This window comes from Juglans regia, chromosome 1, assembly GCF_001411555.2.
Source record: "Juglans regia cultivar Chandler chromosome 1, Walnut 2.0, whole genome shotgun sequence".
NCBI classification, from domain to species: Eukaryota; Viridiplantae; Streptophyta; class Magnoliopsida; order Fagales; family Juglandaceae; genus Juglans; species Juglans regia.
In genome coordinates this window covers 317,817-335,876 of record NC_049901.1, presented here as the reverse complement: position 1 = coordinate 335,876, position 18,060 = coordinate 317,817, and the positions used below count along the sequence as shown (strand labels likewise).

Below are 18,060 nucleotides of genomic sequence, written 5' to 3'. Positions count from 1 at the left end.
GACGGTAAATATCATTTCTCAAATTTTATATTCCCTGATAACATCGATCTTTTGGCCTACTTTTTCTATCGATATCTAGTTTTCGGTAACGATGACTTTTCAAATCATTACTTGCATATGTTCCATATATGGCAAATAGTTCCTAAACTAGAAGCCTTAATCTCTGCAAAACTCAGTTTCCCAGAACATATACACATACTAAATTGCAGATTTGGGTTTGTGGCCACATGTTACAGCTTGCCTGATTCTCATCCCAAAAAATTCAGATTAAGCGTTCGCAGAAAAATCGACCATTCGATTCATAATCGAAATGCATGTCTCATGATAAGAAATTAATTTGGCGAAGCAACTCGGAATAATAAATTAATTAGCAAAAAGCTGCATGCATGGGGTAGTGGAGGCCATGAAAGTAGTAGATGGGGGAATTAGCAAGAAGAGGCAGACAGACATTCCATCCAAGAAGCCACTAACTACTCACTCCGCAGACCCATTTCATTAATATTAATTTCTTTAATTAAATAAGCCCAAAAAAGTGGTCAATCGTATTGTTTTATAGATTTTCCTTGTTTTCAGCTTAATGCAGGGAGAGAGTGGCATGCACGTCACAGTTAGCAATCATCAGAATCGTGGCCTCGCGGAATCCATATATGCGCGCATGCAGTACTCTTAAAAGAGCAGTACCATGCATGCGTGCATGATCTTCTTCTTCTTCTTCTTCCCCATTATTAGGAGATCATGGAGTGTTTTAATCTGCTGATCATCCAATACAAAGTCATATGTAAATTAAGTTAATCTTCGTATTGAAAGTACGATCGATCATGTGTACGTTCTCTTGTCACTTGATGATCAGTTTTACGTACAGCTCTAACCGATCGATGCTTTGGATGCAGACCATGATGATCTCTTTCAAAATATATGGCCGATCGAAGAAATCTATCAAATTTAAGGAGTACTAAACTATGCCTTCCTGCCGGCCCTTTGCCTCCCCATCATTTTCCCCACATGCATCATGTTGAAATATTAATCTGTTAATCTCGATCCGTACCGTACATATATGTACCTAATTTAGGTTTATGGAACTGCGTGGATGCCTGCCTCGGTCCCCATCCAGAGGTGCAGCCATAATTGTAGTAGTAAGATCTGTAATTACAAAGGAGACTATCCACGTGCCATCACGTGGATGGCCAAATCCCACGTGCTTTCGTAATAATTAGCCGAGACAATCCCCATATATGCAGGGATCCTGTGTAGTATAACTTCTTGCTGTGATCATATGGGATTGAGTCACTTTACGATCAGTGATTTTTTTTGTTTCCTTTCTAAGTTATCAACTTCGTCATGTCGAAATCAATTGCATATATGCTTTCATGAGAACATGTGGATCGTAAAGAATCAAGAGACTAATTTTTTTGTTTATTTTTATAAATGAGATGAGTTGAGATAAAAATTTAAAATTAAATAAAATATTATTAAAATATATTTTTTAATATTATTTTTATCTTGAGATTTGAAAATGTTGAATTGTTTATTTTATTTTATATAAAAATTTAAAAAAATTATAATGATTAAATACGATGAGATGAATTAAAAAATTTCCTGAAACAAATTAACGAGGCCTACTTCACACAACACATGAGACTCTATATATGACGTTAGTGGCCTTTGAAGATCACACACACATATTATATACACTAGATTGAAATCTTATCACTATATCCCACGAGAAACATAAACAAGAGCTTATGCCACTGTCCTTGTCTAGACAGCTTATCCGTTGTCTTGATTTTAGTATAAAATTTGTGATATTCGCTGATAGCTTTTACATACAATTCTAAACTTCTTGATCTAAACGAAATTCATATATATATATATGCATGCGTTTAATAGCTCAATTGCGTACGTTCATAATTTCCAGGTTACTCAATTTGGGACGTACCAAATCACATTATGAAACATATATACAGGCCCAATTCTCACCCACAGATCGATCGACCCAAGATTTTTTTAGAGGAAGTATTTACTAATTAGATGTACGTATGCTACATAATTAAATTACCAACCCGTATGCTACATAATTAAATTACCAACCAGACAACCACCATGATCATGATATGTAACTGCATGCAAGTTACCACAAATAAATGTTGTAGAAATACTTCACCAATATATTAATTAATATATCTAACTGAGTTCCTTTCAAAGTGCACGATAATGCCAAGATTGGAACTCAATTGGAAGAGTATTGGTGATCAGGGAGTACGGACACCCAACAGTACTATGTAACTATGTTCTTCAATTGACATTTTATTACATTATTTAATATGGTAATAGATGACTCTTATCGGAGCAGCTCAATACAAATTGAGGTCTAAGACGAAATTTAAGTGAGTCATTCATAATTATAATACAATAAAATATAAATTATCATATATAATATTTTCAAAATTTTCAATAAAATGGGATTTTATTTAAAATTTTAAATATAGTTTTTGTGAATTTATATTTACAACAACAACTTAAAATGAGGTTTCAATGCAGATTTTGTACCTCAATTTAGCAAAATCTTAAAAAAAATATTTAAAATATAAATAATTCATTATATTACTTATAAAAAAAATTATTGTATTAAATATTAAATTTAGTACTATGGAGTCTCGCACAATTGAAAACTATAAAAATTATTTAAAATTTTATTAATGAAATGATTTTTGTTTTTTTAAAAATAAAACATCTCATTTTTATTTTTAGGGACCTTACATAATGTGAGAGCCTTAAGTACAATGACCTAAATAACCTTACTATTGAGCCTGACTCTTATATATCCCTTCTAAACTTCGAGTAGATCATCATGAGACTTCATGAAGAAAATTAATGGCCATATTAATTACCTAATACTTTATTTTCCTCAGTCGATTTAGAATGATCGAGACAATCTTAAATCTTATTATTGTTTGTTAAACTCTAGTCAATTAATATAGTATCCCGCATTAAGAAACATCAACGTTTCAATATTGTTTCAAAAATATATTTATTTCAGATTTTTAAGAACATTCAATTGGAGGTCAGCTATTGAGATTCTAAAATATAGTTTGAAATTATAGTAATATAAGAAAAAATATATTCATCATTATCCATTTTCTTATCATCTCACGATGTGGAAATAGATAATAGGTTCATATGAAGTGAAATATATAAATAATATTCAATCATCTCCTGCTGTCACATATGATGAGAGGATGATAAGAGAATAAATGATGAGTAATATTATTCTTAAAATAAACAAATTTTAGACAATTAGTTCAAAACTAATTATTCAGGTTTTATTTAAATAAGGATTATCATGATCCATCAAAAGTGATAACTAACATTTAAATTAAAGTACTTAATTAACCTTCCAACGATAACATATTCTTCATTTTTTGAGCTCGAGCAGTCTTTCAAAGTCTCTTTTTTTTTTCGAATCCCTGATGCTTCGATTTGTGTAACTTTTTAAATTTCCATAAGATATTAACCCGCCCTTTTTCACATATAGAAGATATCGACCCACTTTTTTCCCCACTTGGTGAGCTGTTGGTGCAAATTGTATTTTTCTTATTTTTTATTTTAAACATTTAAAAAAATAAAAAATATCAATACACTTAGGGCAGGTTTGGGAGATGGGATGAGACACAAAATTCTCATCTCACCCCATCTCATCATTACACATTTTTTAAATCCTCATACAAAATATAATAAACAATTCAATTTTTTCAAATCTCAATTCAACTTTTTCAAATTCCAATACAATAATAATACTAAAACATAATATTTTAAACACTAAAATAAAACACAAAATTCTAATCTCACCTCCCAAACCTGCCCTATAGTCACTTTTTTAATTATTAAGCAAAAAAATTAAATATATGAACGATCAAAATGAAAAAATAAAATAAAAGGACACAGTAGCATTACTCTTCTGGTTAACCGTTCGTGTATGAGGAGTTAGACTCAGAGCATTAGCATTGGACTCATAAAATTTATCTTCAAATTTTAATGAAAAGTACATATTTTCTATATATCTAAAACTTTTTTATTCATAACTCCACATTAGATTAGCTATTGAATTTATCAAAATAATAATATAATATTATTTTTTTAATAATATTATTTTTTTCATATTTTATAATTACACTAATCATATGTTAATTAATAATTTAATTTGATTCTTACATTATTATTATAAGACGGTTGAAGATTAAACGTGAATAAAAAAAACCATTGGAAATTAAAAGTGAATAAAAAATAGATTTGATGAGTGAACAGTAGCCTTTCAAATTTGAAGAAACATATGCATTTACTGTAACTCAAAGTTTCACACTTATCTCTTTTGCATAATCTAATACAATTCTTTTTTAGTGAAATTCATCATATTTTATATTTAACTAGACTTTTGATGAAGCCAATGCCAATGCTCTCAGAGTTTTCATCCATCAATTTTGCCAAAATTTTCAACCTTAGTTTATTAGTTTTATATCGAATTTACAAATTCTTTCTACGCCTATACCTTATTGAAAATAGAATTGATATATATTCAATTATTTTTATAATTGTATTTTAAATGAGAAACATTTTTATAAAATAATATTATTTTATAGAAATACACTCAATTTAATATATATATAGTTGTATAAAAAGATTATAAAAGTAATTATGCATGTATCATTACTCATATCTTAAAAGTGTAGGCGTTTGAATAATATCATATTAAAATGTATATGGGTAATTGAACTTTAATCTAAAATATTTAATTAAATCAGATCAAACCTCTCAATTTTTACGTTAGCAGCCCTACCTATTATTATTATTATTATTATTATTATTATTATTATTTAAATAGTTATCTCTTGAATAAGTTAAGATCTATTTATGTAAATAAATTGTAATTTAAGGTACTACATAAGGCTACATATGTTTGAAAGTAACTTTTATATATTTGTTTTTCTTAGATGAAACATGTCTTATTCCCGAAATGTCTAATATGGTTACATATGTTCGTGGGGGAAAATCTCCAAAATTCCACCGACTCAAGGTTAGTTTGGATATAAAAATTATCTCATATCATTTTATTTTATTTTATTGTTATAATTTTTTTAAATTTTTATATAAAATATAATAAATAATTTAATTTTTTTAAATTTTAAAATAATAATAATATTAAAAAATAATATTCAAATAATATTTAATTTAATTTATTTAAAATCATCACATCTCATCTCATCTTTTCTTTTTATATTCATAAATTTCTCTCACAATTAGTAAAAATGAAAAGAAAAATAAACAGTTAAACATGGAAAATATTTTATTTTTATTATTAATTTTTGAATATTTCTATTTGGCATAACGTACATTGTATACATTGCCGCTGCCAACTACAAATCGGTTCGCAGTTGCTCTTTCTCTAGAAGATAGACAGAAAAGAGAGCGTGTGGGATCAGGTGGTGAATTGGTCTTTCTTCTTCGTCGCTCTCGTTCTTTGACTTCGGAATCCCATTTCACTTTCCTCCTTTTCTATAAGCGAGTTTTTCTTCCACGGACGGCTTCCCAATTTTCCTTCTTTTGTTATCATTTCACGAGGGGGGGGGGGGATCTTGGAAATTCCAAAGTTCTCCGAAGCCCACTTCTGCTTCGGCTTTTGTCTTCTTCTTCCGACAATTCTTTCGAATCCTGAACGAGCATTTTCTGAGGATCATCACCATTTGAATTTATTTTCTTCCATTGAAGATCCATTAGTGCCAGTTTAGTTAAAGCCAAATTCTGAAACTGGGTCTTTGACGGTTTCGAATTTCGCTGTTGCAAATTTGTAGTTTTCTGAGCTTACGCGCTTTAATGGTTATCACTGAAGAACAAGAAGGTAAGCATTTTTGTTCATCATCATCCTTAATAAAAGTTCTATAAATATTGTATTTTTTTAAAGAGCCTCATTTCCTGGAAGTTGTGCTTTATTTAATCGAATCTCCACCAGTAACCCAACTCATCCAGCTCATTCCCACGGGAATGTTCTTTTCAATCTAATCCTAATTCCAATTATCATATTTTTCATTCACACCTTTTACTTTTGTTTCGTTTCCAATCCAATCTTGATTGTGTTTGTGGGGGGGGGTTAATGGGTTGCGCAAGTTCGAAGCAAAAGCGATGCCGGCACTGCCAGAGCCCCTATTCCCCTGCCCCCAGAAGCTACTCTATGCACATCCACCACCCACCAGAGAGCCAAGGCGATAGCTACCATGTTGTCGCTCTCACCTCCTCCACACTGGGTTCAATCAAGCTCGAGCCTTCCACCCAAATCAACCATTTCAACAAGAAGATCATCGATGTCGACGATGATCTCACTAACGGCGATGGCAATTACATTGGCTATGTCGAGGACAACCGGAAGAAGAGCAAGGAATTTGCATTAGGCCTAATCGAGGCCAAAACATGGTCAAACATGATCGAAGAGAAAATCCCAAAAGCTGTTCCCAGGACGCCGATTAGAACGCCACCAGGAGAGCCCGAGACCATCAATATATGGGAATTAATGGAAGGCCTTGAAGACGTTAGTCCTCTGCGGTCCCCTAATCACTTCAGGAGCTTTTCTTTTGATGTTGTTCGCAGTCCAAATCCTATTCCGGTTGATATTGCTTTTGATCGTCCAAAGTCAAGATTTCAAGGAAACGGCACGCACTCGCCGAAGCCTATGTGGCTTCATGTGGGGGAAGATGATGCGGATTCCGTGGATATGATTTCCCAATTCGATCCCCAAGTCATTTCTACGTTCAGGAAATCGCTCCAAGAGCTGCCACCTGATAACCCATTTCACCTTCGGTCACTGGACAATGATAAACACCAAGAGCAACAATCGGCTACAGAAGCCAGCAATGACTTGCCATTGGATGTCGACAGTGAAAAGAAGGTAAATGGTACTGTTGTGAGTGATTACAAATGCGGGAAGGACCAAGTGGTGGTGTACTTCACAAGCCTGCGAGGGGTGCGGAAGACGTATGAGGATTGTTGCCATGTGAGGGTGATCATAAAAGGCCTTGGCATCCGAGTTGATGAGCGGGACATGTCGATGCATTCGGGGTTCAAGGAGGAGCTCAAAGAGCTATTGGGAGATGAGTTTAATGGGGGAGGCTTGCCGAGGGTGTTTGTAGGGAAAAAGTACATAGGCGGGGCTGAGGAAATCCGGCGATTACACGAGGATGGTCAGCTCGAGAAGGTGGTAGAGTGTTGCGAAAGAGTGGATGATGGTGGTGGAGTTGGGGGTCATGGTCTAGCTTGTGAGGCTTGTGGGGATATAAGGTTTGTGCCTTGTGAGACATGTTCAGGAAGCTGTAAAATTTACTATGAACGCGATGAAGAAGAGGAAGAAGAATGTGATGATGAGGAGGGTGAGTATGGGTTCCAACGTTGCCCTGATTGCAATGAAAACGGGCTTATACGCTGCCCCATATGTTGCTATTAGTTTTCAGGTTGCACCGACAATGTACTTTTCCCATTTTTGTGTCCATTTCTTTTCGCTTTTTGGTTCCCTAATTTAATTTTCCCTTTGTGAGAGTTGTTTGTTGTACAGTGGAGTATTATTTGGTATGCTTGGTTGGAGATTAATGAGAAAAAAAAAACTGTAATAGGAGAGGGTGAATAATGTGTTCTAAGCAGATTTCCTCAACCTCAAAAGAATGCTATAAGGGCTTTATACGAATAAATTTTGATTTCAGAACTTGTATTCTTTCTCCTCCCATATGTAAGTTACAAGATGCTACATGTAATATGCATTAGCAGCTCGTCTTCCTTTCCTCCTTGCAAAGCTATTTTTCTCAAAATTGCCATCTTGTGGTCTAAAGGTTATGGGTCAGTTGTATTAGTTGTATTGGTACTGTTCTACCACACTTGTTGATGCGACATGTTTTAATAGCTGCAAATCACTTAAAATATATTGCATATTAGCTATGACTATAGATGATAAAACTCAAGATAAACTCTTGAAATAGGCCAATTGAAATGGGTCATTTGCACTATCTTACTCAAGAGAAAAAGGGGAAAAAAAAAATTCTAAAGAGCCATGGCTTTGATTGGGGCAAATTGCAATGAACTCATTAGAAGGGTTTGGTTTGTGACCTATTTTGGCCGAGTATAATTTCAGCCGTAAATCTCCGAAGATGTGGTAAAGTGACATTTTGTTTGACAATTGCGACCATTGCACCACATTTGAATAGTGGCAGAATCGAGAAGTCTACTTCGTATGCACAAAAAGTGGGGAAACAAACAAAATAGCCCATCATCAAAAGCTTCCTCTTTGATTAATCGATAAATAAAATAGTATAGGTCGGCTTTATTATCTCAGTGGCAGTGAGGAATTGAGGATTGCTGGACCAACTTTTTTGAATTTCATTATTAATGTTTGTGAGTATTTATATATTGATCATCTTCAAAAAAAAATAAAAATGAAAAAAACAAATACAATAATAAGCTGTAAGCAAATTAGGTGAAGAATGGTATACGGGTCAACGCCGGCGAGTGACCAAAAAGACCGGTGACCAAAAACGAAGAATGAAATGGTCAAATTCCCATTCGTTTGCATGTTTGGGACCGGTGAAGAAGTGCTCAAAGCTCAACCCGCAGACTTTTTCTTTTCAAAGCCAAGTGACAATGTGAACGACACATGATAAAATCTCTCTTTTTTTCTTTTGACCCTTACAAAGATGGGCAAATAAGTTACTCAATACCCTGGTTAAATGCCATGAAATTCCATAGTCCAAACACAACATACGCATATATATATATATATATATTATAAGTAATATTATATACAATCATGTAACGTGTAAACGCCGTGCATTCGTTTTGAAAGAAAGTGAGATTTACTATTAAAAAATTAATTTTTTTTATGTAAATCTCGTATTTATTTACTTTTTTTAAAATGATTATACGGCGTTTATACACTCACGATTATAATTATCATTTCTCATTTATTATTACCTTCAAAACTGAAGCCTACCCACTACTAAAATCTTTGAAGCAAATATTCAATTGGAAAAAAATCTTAAAGGATGTTTGTGCTGCTGATGCTCCAAGACCAAGATTCGAGGACAATTTAAAAAAAAAAAAAAATACCGAATCCGACTCAATGATATAAACTATAAAGGACTGCGTTTAATTAGAGGGAGCCACGGCTTCATGATAAGAGTCGTTGGAAGATGTGCTTTAACCTCAAATAAGTCAAGACATATAGTTTTCATGTAGTTCCATTTACATAAGGTGGAACAGCTAAGGGACGCAGAAACGACACCAATTATAAGAGCCAAATAATATGTACATACACGTTTTATGATCTTTACCTGCTGATATCTCTCTTCAATATTCATGTTCCTTCAAATCAGTTTTGGATGGGCCTTGAGCCTATAAAACTACAAAAGGTTATAGGCTACATGACACTACTACTTTTGCTATCTAATCAAGTCATTGTCTGTTTTGTGATGGTAAGACCTCAAGAGGTAGAGGACAATGATATATAGTAATGTGCAAAAATAATTCAAGCAAGGAACAAGAGCTAGCAAGCTTCTTATCAAACACATACATGAGTTGGTATTAAATGCTTCACAAATCTGGCCAGTTTCATTATATATCTGAGCTCATGGCATCATGAAAAGAACCATAAAAGCTTTGGTTGTTGCGATTGTTCTAATAATGTTGGAGTAGTTAATCATGTTGTATCAACTATAAGCTTAATTAAGCTGTTGTTATAAATACTATAAAACAAAACAAAATAGGGTCCATGTTTGCTGGATTGCATGTCCTGAAAAAAAAACAAAAAAAATAGTTGGGAGTGCCATAAGTTTCATGGCCCGGGAAATTTCCATGCTATTGGACAAATGATGATGAGATTGGCATAATCTGCAGGTTTTCTGGAAACTGGCAACCCAAATCATGTGTTAAAGGAAGACAGCCACATATATGCTAGAGGTTAAAAGAGATTCAGATACTTAATTATCAGAAGCAATCAGGGAAATCTGTAGTGATGTTTGGGATAACTTCTGGCATTCACCACCAAGACAGGCCAATATATCAATTCCTGCTTTAGTGCACTCAAAGGTAGTACTGTTAGGCATGAAAGTAAGGTCTCACCGTCTCACAAAGATTAGCTAAATTCATAACTAAGGTAAGGACAATGACATCTAACATCAGATGACCCATCATTAGGACATTAATTTAAGGAGTTTGTTGTTCCTTTTTCTTTTCTTTTTTTCCTTTTAAATTTTTTACGCAATTAAGGAGTTTGTTGGGTTGTAAAGACAATGATGAAAGGTAGACGGCAGGGGTGGTTGGACAGGGATGCAGAATTGAGTTTATGATATTTGGTTGGCAGCCGAGAAAGAAGTATTTGAAAAATTATGAGTTAATTGACACGTACGTGAAGGAAAAAATCAATGTGGCATTAAGAAGCTAGTTCGTGTGAAAGTGAAAAACTAGTACTTCGTAACTTTATGAAGTGTTTGAACATACATTGACGTTAACACGTTACTTTGTAACTTTATGAAGTGTTTGAACATACATTGACGTTAACACGTCCAGTTTGGATATAGAAACACTCTCAATCAATCTCATTTCATCTCATCTCATTATTATAATTTTTTTAAATTCTCATATAAAATATAATAAACAATTTAATTTTTTCAAATCTCAAAACAATAACAATTTCAAAAAATAATATTCTAATAATATTTTATTTAACTCATTTACAATTATCTCATCTCATTTCACTGTCCAAACGAACCCTTATGTAACAAGGCTGATTTTGACATAAATGTTGGGGTATGTTTTATGGATTTTTAGATATATTAGTTGAATCATCACTTGTAAAATTATATTTTACTCTGATATTAAGCTAAATCATTATTGGTCTAAACTGTTTAAACGAAGAGAAAAAAAAAATATTTATTTAAATTATATTCTAACTGTCCTTAATTTTACTCTACAATATATCTGGTAGCAACCGATTATTCTAATCAAACTATTTCCTTCTACTTCACGTTGAAATCACTGAATAAAATTTGATGGCAGGAGATGTACGTGGTAATCATGCACACTCACTGATCCACACTTCTAGCTCTTCCTCTAGTTACAGTCCTATCATCCAACAATTCTCACATGGTTGATATTCTTCATTGATGATTCTAAGGTCATATCGATACACAGTCAGCTACAATAATTAGACCGAAATGTGATTAAAAAAAATTAAAAACACCGAAGACTGTCCCTGAAATTGTAGAAATGTAACAAATGTTCAAATGTAATTCTCCCTGTCCTATGACAATGATGGAAGTAGGAGTCGTCAACTGGCTTGGCTTTGTGTCTAGAATGCTTGCCTGCTGTCACGGGCTCGAGGAAAGGACAGTAAGGATGCCTGGTGTCACGGGCTCGAGGAAAGCACAGTAAGGATGTCGGCAAGGTGCTCGGCATGACTGGTGCCGCAAACTCGCAGGCCATGACAACTTCAACCTGTGAGAAAAGGTTGACTACGCCTGACGCACGACCAGCTTAAATGGGTTGCATTTAAATCACGGCAGACACAGATCAGAGAGCGGTCTATGTTCACACCGGCAAATTACGAAGTAAGAATTCCCATTAACCTATTCAAGTGACAAGCCTTGTTAATTAATGCTCGATGGTTGTGACTGCCTAATGACATGTTCAGAAAAGTCAAGGAGTGCGAGAGTTGAATTACCGTATAAACAGAACATTGCATCCATCCAACAAGACAAAGACCCGACTTTTGTTGACCGCTAACAAAAAATGCATCCGATGGAGGCGGTGGGTGGACCGTGATTCCCTATTTCCAGCCATGTTACAAAATTATATGGCTAAAAATATGAGATTTTACGATCGAAGATCAAAGTGTAGGCCCGGCACATTCAATCACAGGATACTATACTATGTATTGACTAATGCACAAAGATTTCAATCTTGAAACAGTTTCCGAGACAAGACCACCACTGAATTAGGCTGGTAGACGACAACGAGCTATTTATTTGTATACAATAACGAAAGTGAAGCAAGCTAAAAGACCTGACAGTGTCACTCTATTTTTTCGCCATCAAGGCTACCCAAATCAGAAGCAGCTTTGGCTGCACGAGTCAAAATGTCTGAAACCCAATGTGCTCCTTTGGCAAAGTAGCTGCTGTTTACTAGAGCATTACCAGCTACAGCTGCCGCTCTCCCTGTAACAGTTGCTGCAACGATAGCTGCTGTACCAGTGACAATAGCAGCTGATTTGGTGATGTCTGAAACATGGTATTTATCATCCACAGCCTTAAAAGTTTCCATGCCAGCATAAATATGATCAGTGAACCCAATTCTATTGCTTAGCTCAGCAACCTTTGCTGCTGCGGTAGCTGAGACTCTATGGGACTCATCAAAAGCTTTGGCCTTGATTAATGCATCCTTGCCCAGAATATATCCCCTGGCTAGCATTGTCTTGATAACTTCCTGTGCTACAGTTACTGCTTCTCCCGGGGTGGAGGCACATTGTCTCATATGAATAGTCTGCCAAAACCATACAAATTTAGCTAACATTCATAATCAGGTATTGTGGATAATAGAGAGAGTCACCAAATAAACAGTCTACCAGCTTATGCCGCCCCCCCCCCAAAAAAAAATTTCCTTTCTGATTACTCACTAAAAAAGTCCCAAATTAATATGCAAACAAACTGTTTTAAGAACAGCCAAAAATGCAAAACTTCAACGTCATATGCTATGAGAGACTGTATCAGAAAATTCTATCTGATAAGGTTCCAGTTGATATGTTCCACAGCGTAAAGTTTATCAAGTGAAGTATAATTTCTGTAATGAACCAAGCAACCATGTCATACTACTCCTAGAAGGATCAATGCATACCATTGAGCTGGTATCGTCTCTGGGCATCACTGACAGACTATTCCAAGGGTCGGATTCATCAATATATGCTCCCCAAGGTTGTATGTGTACACATTGATCTAGAATTGTAGCTCCCTGAAACACAAAAAATGGACAATGAGCAAATAAACTGTTCTGCAAAATGTCAGATAGTCATGGCATTGGGATATTCTGTAGTTCCTGTCCACCCATTACAGTGGACTGGACTTTCAGTTCATTGCAATTCAACACCTCATGAAAAATCAGTCACGTAAAGATAAAGGCCATATCCAAATTAATAAAGGTCCACTTGGACTGAATGATTTATATCTTATATATCTCCAAATGTGAGAGCTTATTAGCAATACATTTTTTATAAGTAGAGCTTGTTAGCAAGACATACAAGTATATTACCAATGTTTTCAAAGGAGAAAGACAATAACAAGGCACTAAAGCCCTTGCATAGCCCGAGGCATGAGGCAACACTTGATAATTTATGAGCTGATTGGAGAACATGAATAGGGATAACCATATCAAAATTCACAATTTTAAGCCGAGTCATATGAGCATTTATCAGATACTAATTATAAAAAATAGGTAGCAAGAACAAATTGACATTCTAAGAATGACTCTCATTTGCCTTGTCAAATTACACTACTGAGATTAATGTAGAAACCAGTTCCAGCCTCCCTTGGCACAATGTTTAACAGTCAGATAAAACTCAAATATGATTAGCAAACAACCATTATTATTGCAAATTCGCCAAAAAATAAAGACAATGGGTAGAGGGAGGTAATAAACTGGAGTATCCACATAATTACATAAATAGGCCACTAGTTTGTTTCCCTAACAACATTAAAGTACGGGAGGAGAGCGTCTGCAAAGCAACTTACACTGAGCAAAACAGCTGTTCCCAGAGCATAAGCATCTCTAAATGTCACATATGCAGTACAAGCACATTCACCGTATCTGTTTCTCGACAAACAAAGCAACTCTACAACTCAGAGCATTTATTAATTCCTATTAAGATTACTAACATGCATTCAATTGATGCCAAAGAATTTATGTCCTGCAATGATGGAGCCTTAATAATCAACAGCTAGTAGAGTACATAACAAGTGGGCTGCATTAAGAGCACATGAACAATAACTAATGATAATGCCGCGTAATTTCTCTTGGGTTTGAATGGTGATAGTATTTAAGGTCATCTCTTCACTTGTGTATAAACAAATGAGTCTAAGCTTACTTTACAATTAAGGCACAGACCAACCGCAGAATAGCACATATGAGAGTGTAGAAAGGGAAGAACTATTAATTGATTAATAAACAAATTCAGAACTAATAGCACATAGGAGAGTGTAGAAAGGGAAGAACTATTAATTGATTAATAAACAATTCAGAACTACAAATAACCATGTCACTGCAACTTTAAGTGGATAGCTTTAAGGACACGGGAGAAGTTGCTTGTAATAAAGAGGAGTTACTAGAAACCAGGCATGTTGCTTTAGTTATAAAAAAAATGGAGAAAACTAGAAGATAATATGGAAGCTTATTGTCCCAATTTGAGTTCAGATATTTATAAATTCCAGATTCCTAATTTTTTTTTTTCAATCTTGTTTTCTTAAAACCTTGAGGTTGGTTCAAGTGGTAAGGACATTGGTCTTGGAAGTATGCTCCCCCGAGGTCTAAGGTTTGAACCCTTGTGTACAAACAAATTCTAGGGGCCATGTCCCAGAGGTGGAGAACCAATGATCAAACTGATCTGTTATACGAATCCGGAGTTTAATCAGGTAAGAGACATGTTATGTTTGCACACTCTCCAGGTTTCTCGTTGTCAAAAATATTGTTTTTCTTCGTAGATTTGGGCCTTTCAAGATAGCACTGATAAAGTGCATATTTGAATTTCTCATCGTCATTGTTTACAAGTTCATAAATGTGGGGTGGGGCAGTCAAGGAAATTATTTCAGTCAACAAGAACTGAAAGTCAAACATATAACTTACTTTATATCCTGAAATCATAAAATTCATAGTACTCAACAAACCAATGTGACATATCATTAATGATCCCATTCTATATTATGATTATATGAAGGCTAAGTGAAGTTAATCATAAATAGGCATCCATGCATAATGTGAATCATTTTCAAGTTCCACAATGGCATTGCTGCTTTTCATTGTTCCCAAACAGATTGGACAAAAATTCCAACTATAATCATGACTGAACCACCATTGTGGAGATTGAATCAATAAGTGAATTTATTTTCAGCAACTAGAAGCAGGGTAGATGAGCTTTACCTGACAATTTCAACACCCTCAATTGCACCACAGTAAGCGAAAAAATTGTAAACATCATTCTCTGTTACTTTAGGAGATAAGCTTGTAACTTCAGCAGTGTAACCAGCAGGGTGCATTCTCTTGAAATTTCAAAAAGAAAAATGTTGGGATAGGACTGAACCTGGAAAATGATATATAACATAAGATCTCAGCATCTTAGTTCAAGAAAAGGAAAATGATCACATAAGAACCATTTTGATTCATTCAACACTTGAGAATGATGAAAGCACTGCATACCATTACTTTTTCATTTTGGTATATAAAGTCCATATCTTGGAGGAACAGACATTAAGGATAAGAAAAATATCAAAAAGGGATAGAAGGCATTATCATCTTGGGCAGGCTTCCTATATGTGGTGATCCTGATTCCTGAGGGGCATACCTTAGTGGTCCCCAACTCTTATCAACAATCCCCTCATTAAGCAAAGCCTATGATGACCAACATAACTTGGTGCTTCCAACATCTTCTTTGTTTTTAAGGGCAATCATTTTTTTTTTTTTTTATAAGTAAGAAGAATGGCAATCATTTCTTTTTTAGATAGGTAAACATCAGAAACAAGAATTTTATGGGCAATCATTTCATTAAACTTTTTTTTTCTCAGTAAATAGGAATTTTATTAAAATTAGGCGAAGCCAAGTATACGGGAAATATACAAGAACCACACATATGCATGACTGTCTAAAGATACTAATCATTTCATTAAACTACAATGAGAAATATTGAAGGAAGGGGTGGAGGTCCCTAACAATTTTCTTGTCACAACTAATACAATGTAGAGAAATACAATTAAGAAAAGTAAAATGGTACCACAATATGGACTGGGCCCACATTGGAAATAACCGCCATAAAACTAAAAGGCAGTTTTCAGTGCAGGTGCTTCCAGCATTTAGCAAGTATAATACATGGCTTCACAAGAAAACAACTGCACACCATTTGGTGATTCTCTCTCAATAACAATTACTAACGTGAATGATAAGGGTTTTCCAACCAAAAGGAACCAAAAATAAGGAAAACAAAACCGTGGGGCAATCATAAAATTTAGTAGCATGCAATTTCTAAAAGTAAAAGTTGAACTTGCATTGCAAGAATCAAAACAAGTCAAACAATGCAAGGGAGAAAAAAGATTGAACTTTGGCTAAAGTAGAACCGTGGCATGACTTAAAGGAGAGATATTCAACTTCTCTAAAATGAGCATAGTATAAACAGAGGGGTTGTGGGGGATTCGGCTAGGGTAATTAGGAACAAGTTGATTCTTTTGAATAACATCTTGAAAACAAAGGGATTCCCAAAAGGGCAGGTTCTAACGATCAAATAAAAAATAAAGCAAACATTAGAAATTGTACTATTCACGACAAAATGATCGTACATGATTAAAACTGGTCCAAGAAACGCCATGTTTGGATAAAAAGATGGTTTCATTTCATTTCATCTTATCATTACAACTTTCTCAAATTTTCATTCAAAATATAATAATCAATTCAACTTCTTCAAATCTCAAAACAATAATAATATTAAAAAATAATAATATAATAATATTTTATTCAATTCATCTAAAACCATCTTATCTCACAGTCCAAACGGCCTCACTCAATGGCAGGAAAAAAAAAGGCAAAGAAACAGACTAAATTGTACCAACAAATTCTGAAATTCATATTTTGAAGTGGGAATGTCAGGGCAGGACGCCAAATAGTTATACAGATTAGAACTTCATCAAGAGTTTCTTGAACTAGGAACAGGACGAACATCAGTTCGTGCAAACTTGAAAGATTGGAGACCAAAAACTCTAAAGTTGTGAATTTTATGAAGGAGATCCTTTGCACATACCTGTTCTTGATCAGAGAAAGCACCCGTAAGCAAGAGACGAGACGAAGAGAGTGGCTTTAAATCCTAAAGTCCTTTTTATGTTTCTACTGGGGTTAAGGGTGTTTGTATCGAATTTGGCATGCTAAGCCCACCGACAAGAGAGCGCGTGTCAGCCCACGATTATCTTTCTTATTTGGAGACTATTTATTTATTTATTTATTATAGAGTTATAGTTATTTTTATATATTTTATTGATATAATTAATCAAATCAATTATTTTATATTAAAAAAATAATCTTACCAATTATATTAAAAGAATATATAAAAATAATATGTAAAAATAATTATATATAAAATTTTTATTTATTATATTTTATTTATGAACTTATCATTTAATATCACATTATAAAAAAATATTAAAATAAAATAATAAATAAATTTTTTCATCTTACTTTATATTATCAGTTCATTTGGATGACGACTAAAGGAGGACGTAACGTTAGAATGAAGGAAGAAAGAAAGCATGCAAGTTGATGTGCAATGCTAATTCCACCTAACATGTATGGAGTTAGTTGAGGAGACAAATTTTAGATTTTTTCAAGTGTTATATGATGGAGAATCATTTATATCAATAACTTTAGTGGAGGTTTGATAGTGAATTAAGATGAGATGAAAATTAAAAATTGAATAAAATATTATTATAATATTACTTTTTAATATTATTATTATTTTAAAATTTAAAAAAATTATAACGGTTAAATAAAATGAATTGGGTGGATTTTTATATCCAAATCGTGCAACTTATAATATGGTACCATAAAATTAACAGTTAAAATAACTAATTCAAAAAGAGAAATGATAATTTACATTTCAGAATGGGCAGTCTCTACGGTTTGTATATTTTCTTTAGAAAAATAGATAAATTTAAGATACATATAAAAAAAATTATTTTATAAATAATGATCTTCACTTTTTTAAGAGAGAATACACGAAAACAACACCCTACTGTATAT

General features: G+C 33.8%; 2 protein-coding genes across 3 annotated transcripts; one reads left to right on the top strand and one right to left on the bottom strand.

Moving 5' to 3' along the window:
* The first annotated feature begins 5,432 nt into the window (after nucleotides 1–5,432).
* On the top strand, nucleotides 5,433–7,738 carry LOC108985823 (uncharacterized protein At3g28850). The gene has a single exon (XM_018958256.2). It carries the CDS (start codon nucleotides 6,143–6,145, stop codon nucleotides 7,481–7,483), a length of 1,341 nt encoding a protein of 446 aa, XP_018813801.2. The 5' UTR covers nucleotides 5,433–6,142; the 3' UTR covers nucleotides 7,484–7,738.
* Nucleotides 7,739–11,739: 4,001 nt separating this feature from the next.
* On the bottom strand, nucleotides 11,740–17,161 carry LOC108985815 (binding partner of ACD11 1-like). Of its 2 annotated transcripts, none has more exons than XM_035695641.1 (5): nucleotides 17,069–17,161; nucleotides 15,205–15,364; nucleotides 13,803–13,878; nucleotides 12,913–13,026; nucleotides 11,740–12,561 (listed from the first exon to the last, which is right to left on the bottom strand). In XM_035695641.1, exons 2-5 carry the CDS (start codon nucleotides 15,318–15,320, stop codon nucleotides 12,094–12,096), a joined length of 774 nt encoding a protein of 257 aa, XP_035551534.1. In that variant the 5' UTR covers nucleotides 15,321–15,364; nucleotides 17,069–17,161; the 3' UTR covers nucleotides 11,740–12,093. The 2 variants fall into 2 exon arrangements, with proteins under 2 accessions (XP_035551534.1, XP_035551536.1); XM_035695643.1 differs by lacking the exon at nucleotides 17,069–17,161 and adding an exon at nucleotides 15,481–15,498 and having other exon boundaries at nucleotides 11,748–12,561.
* Between the last annotated feature and the right edge of the window lie 899 nt (nucleotides 17,162–18,060).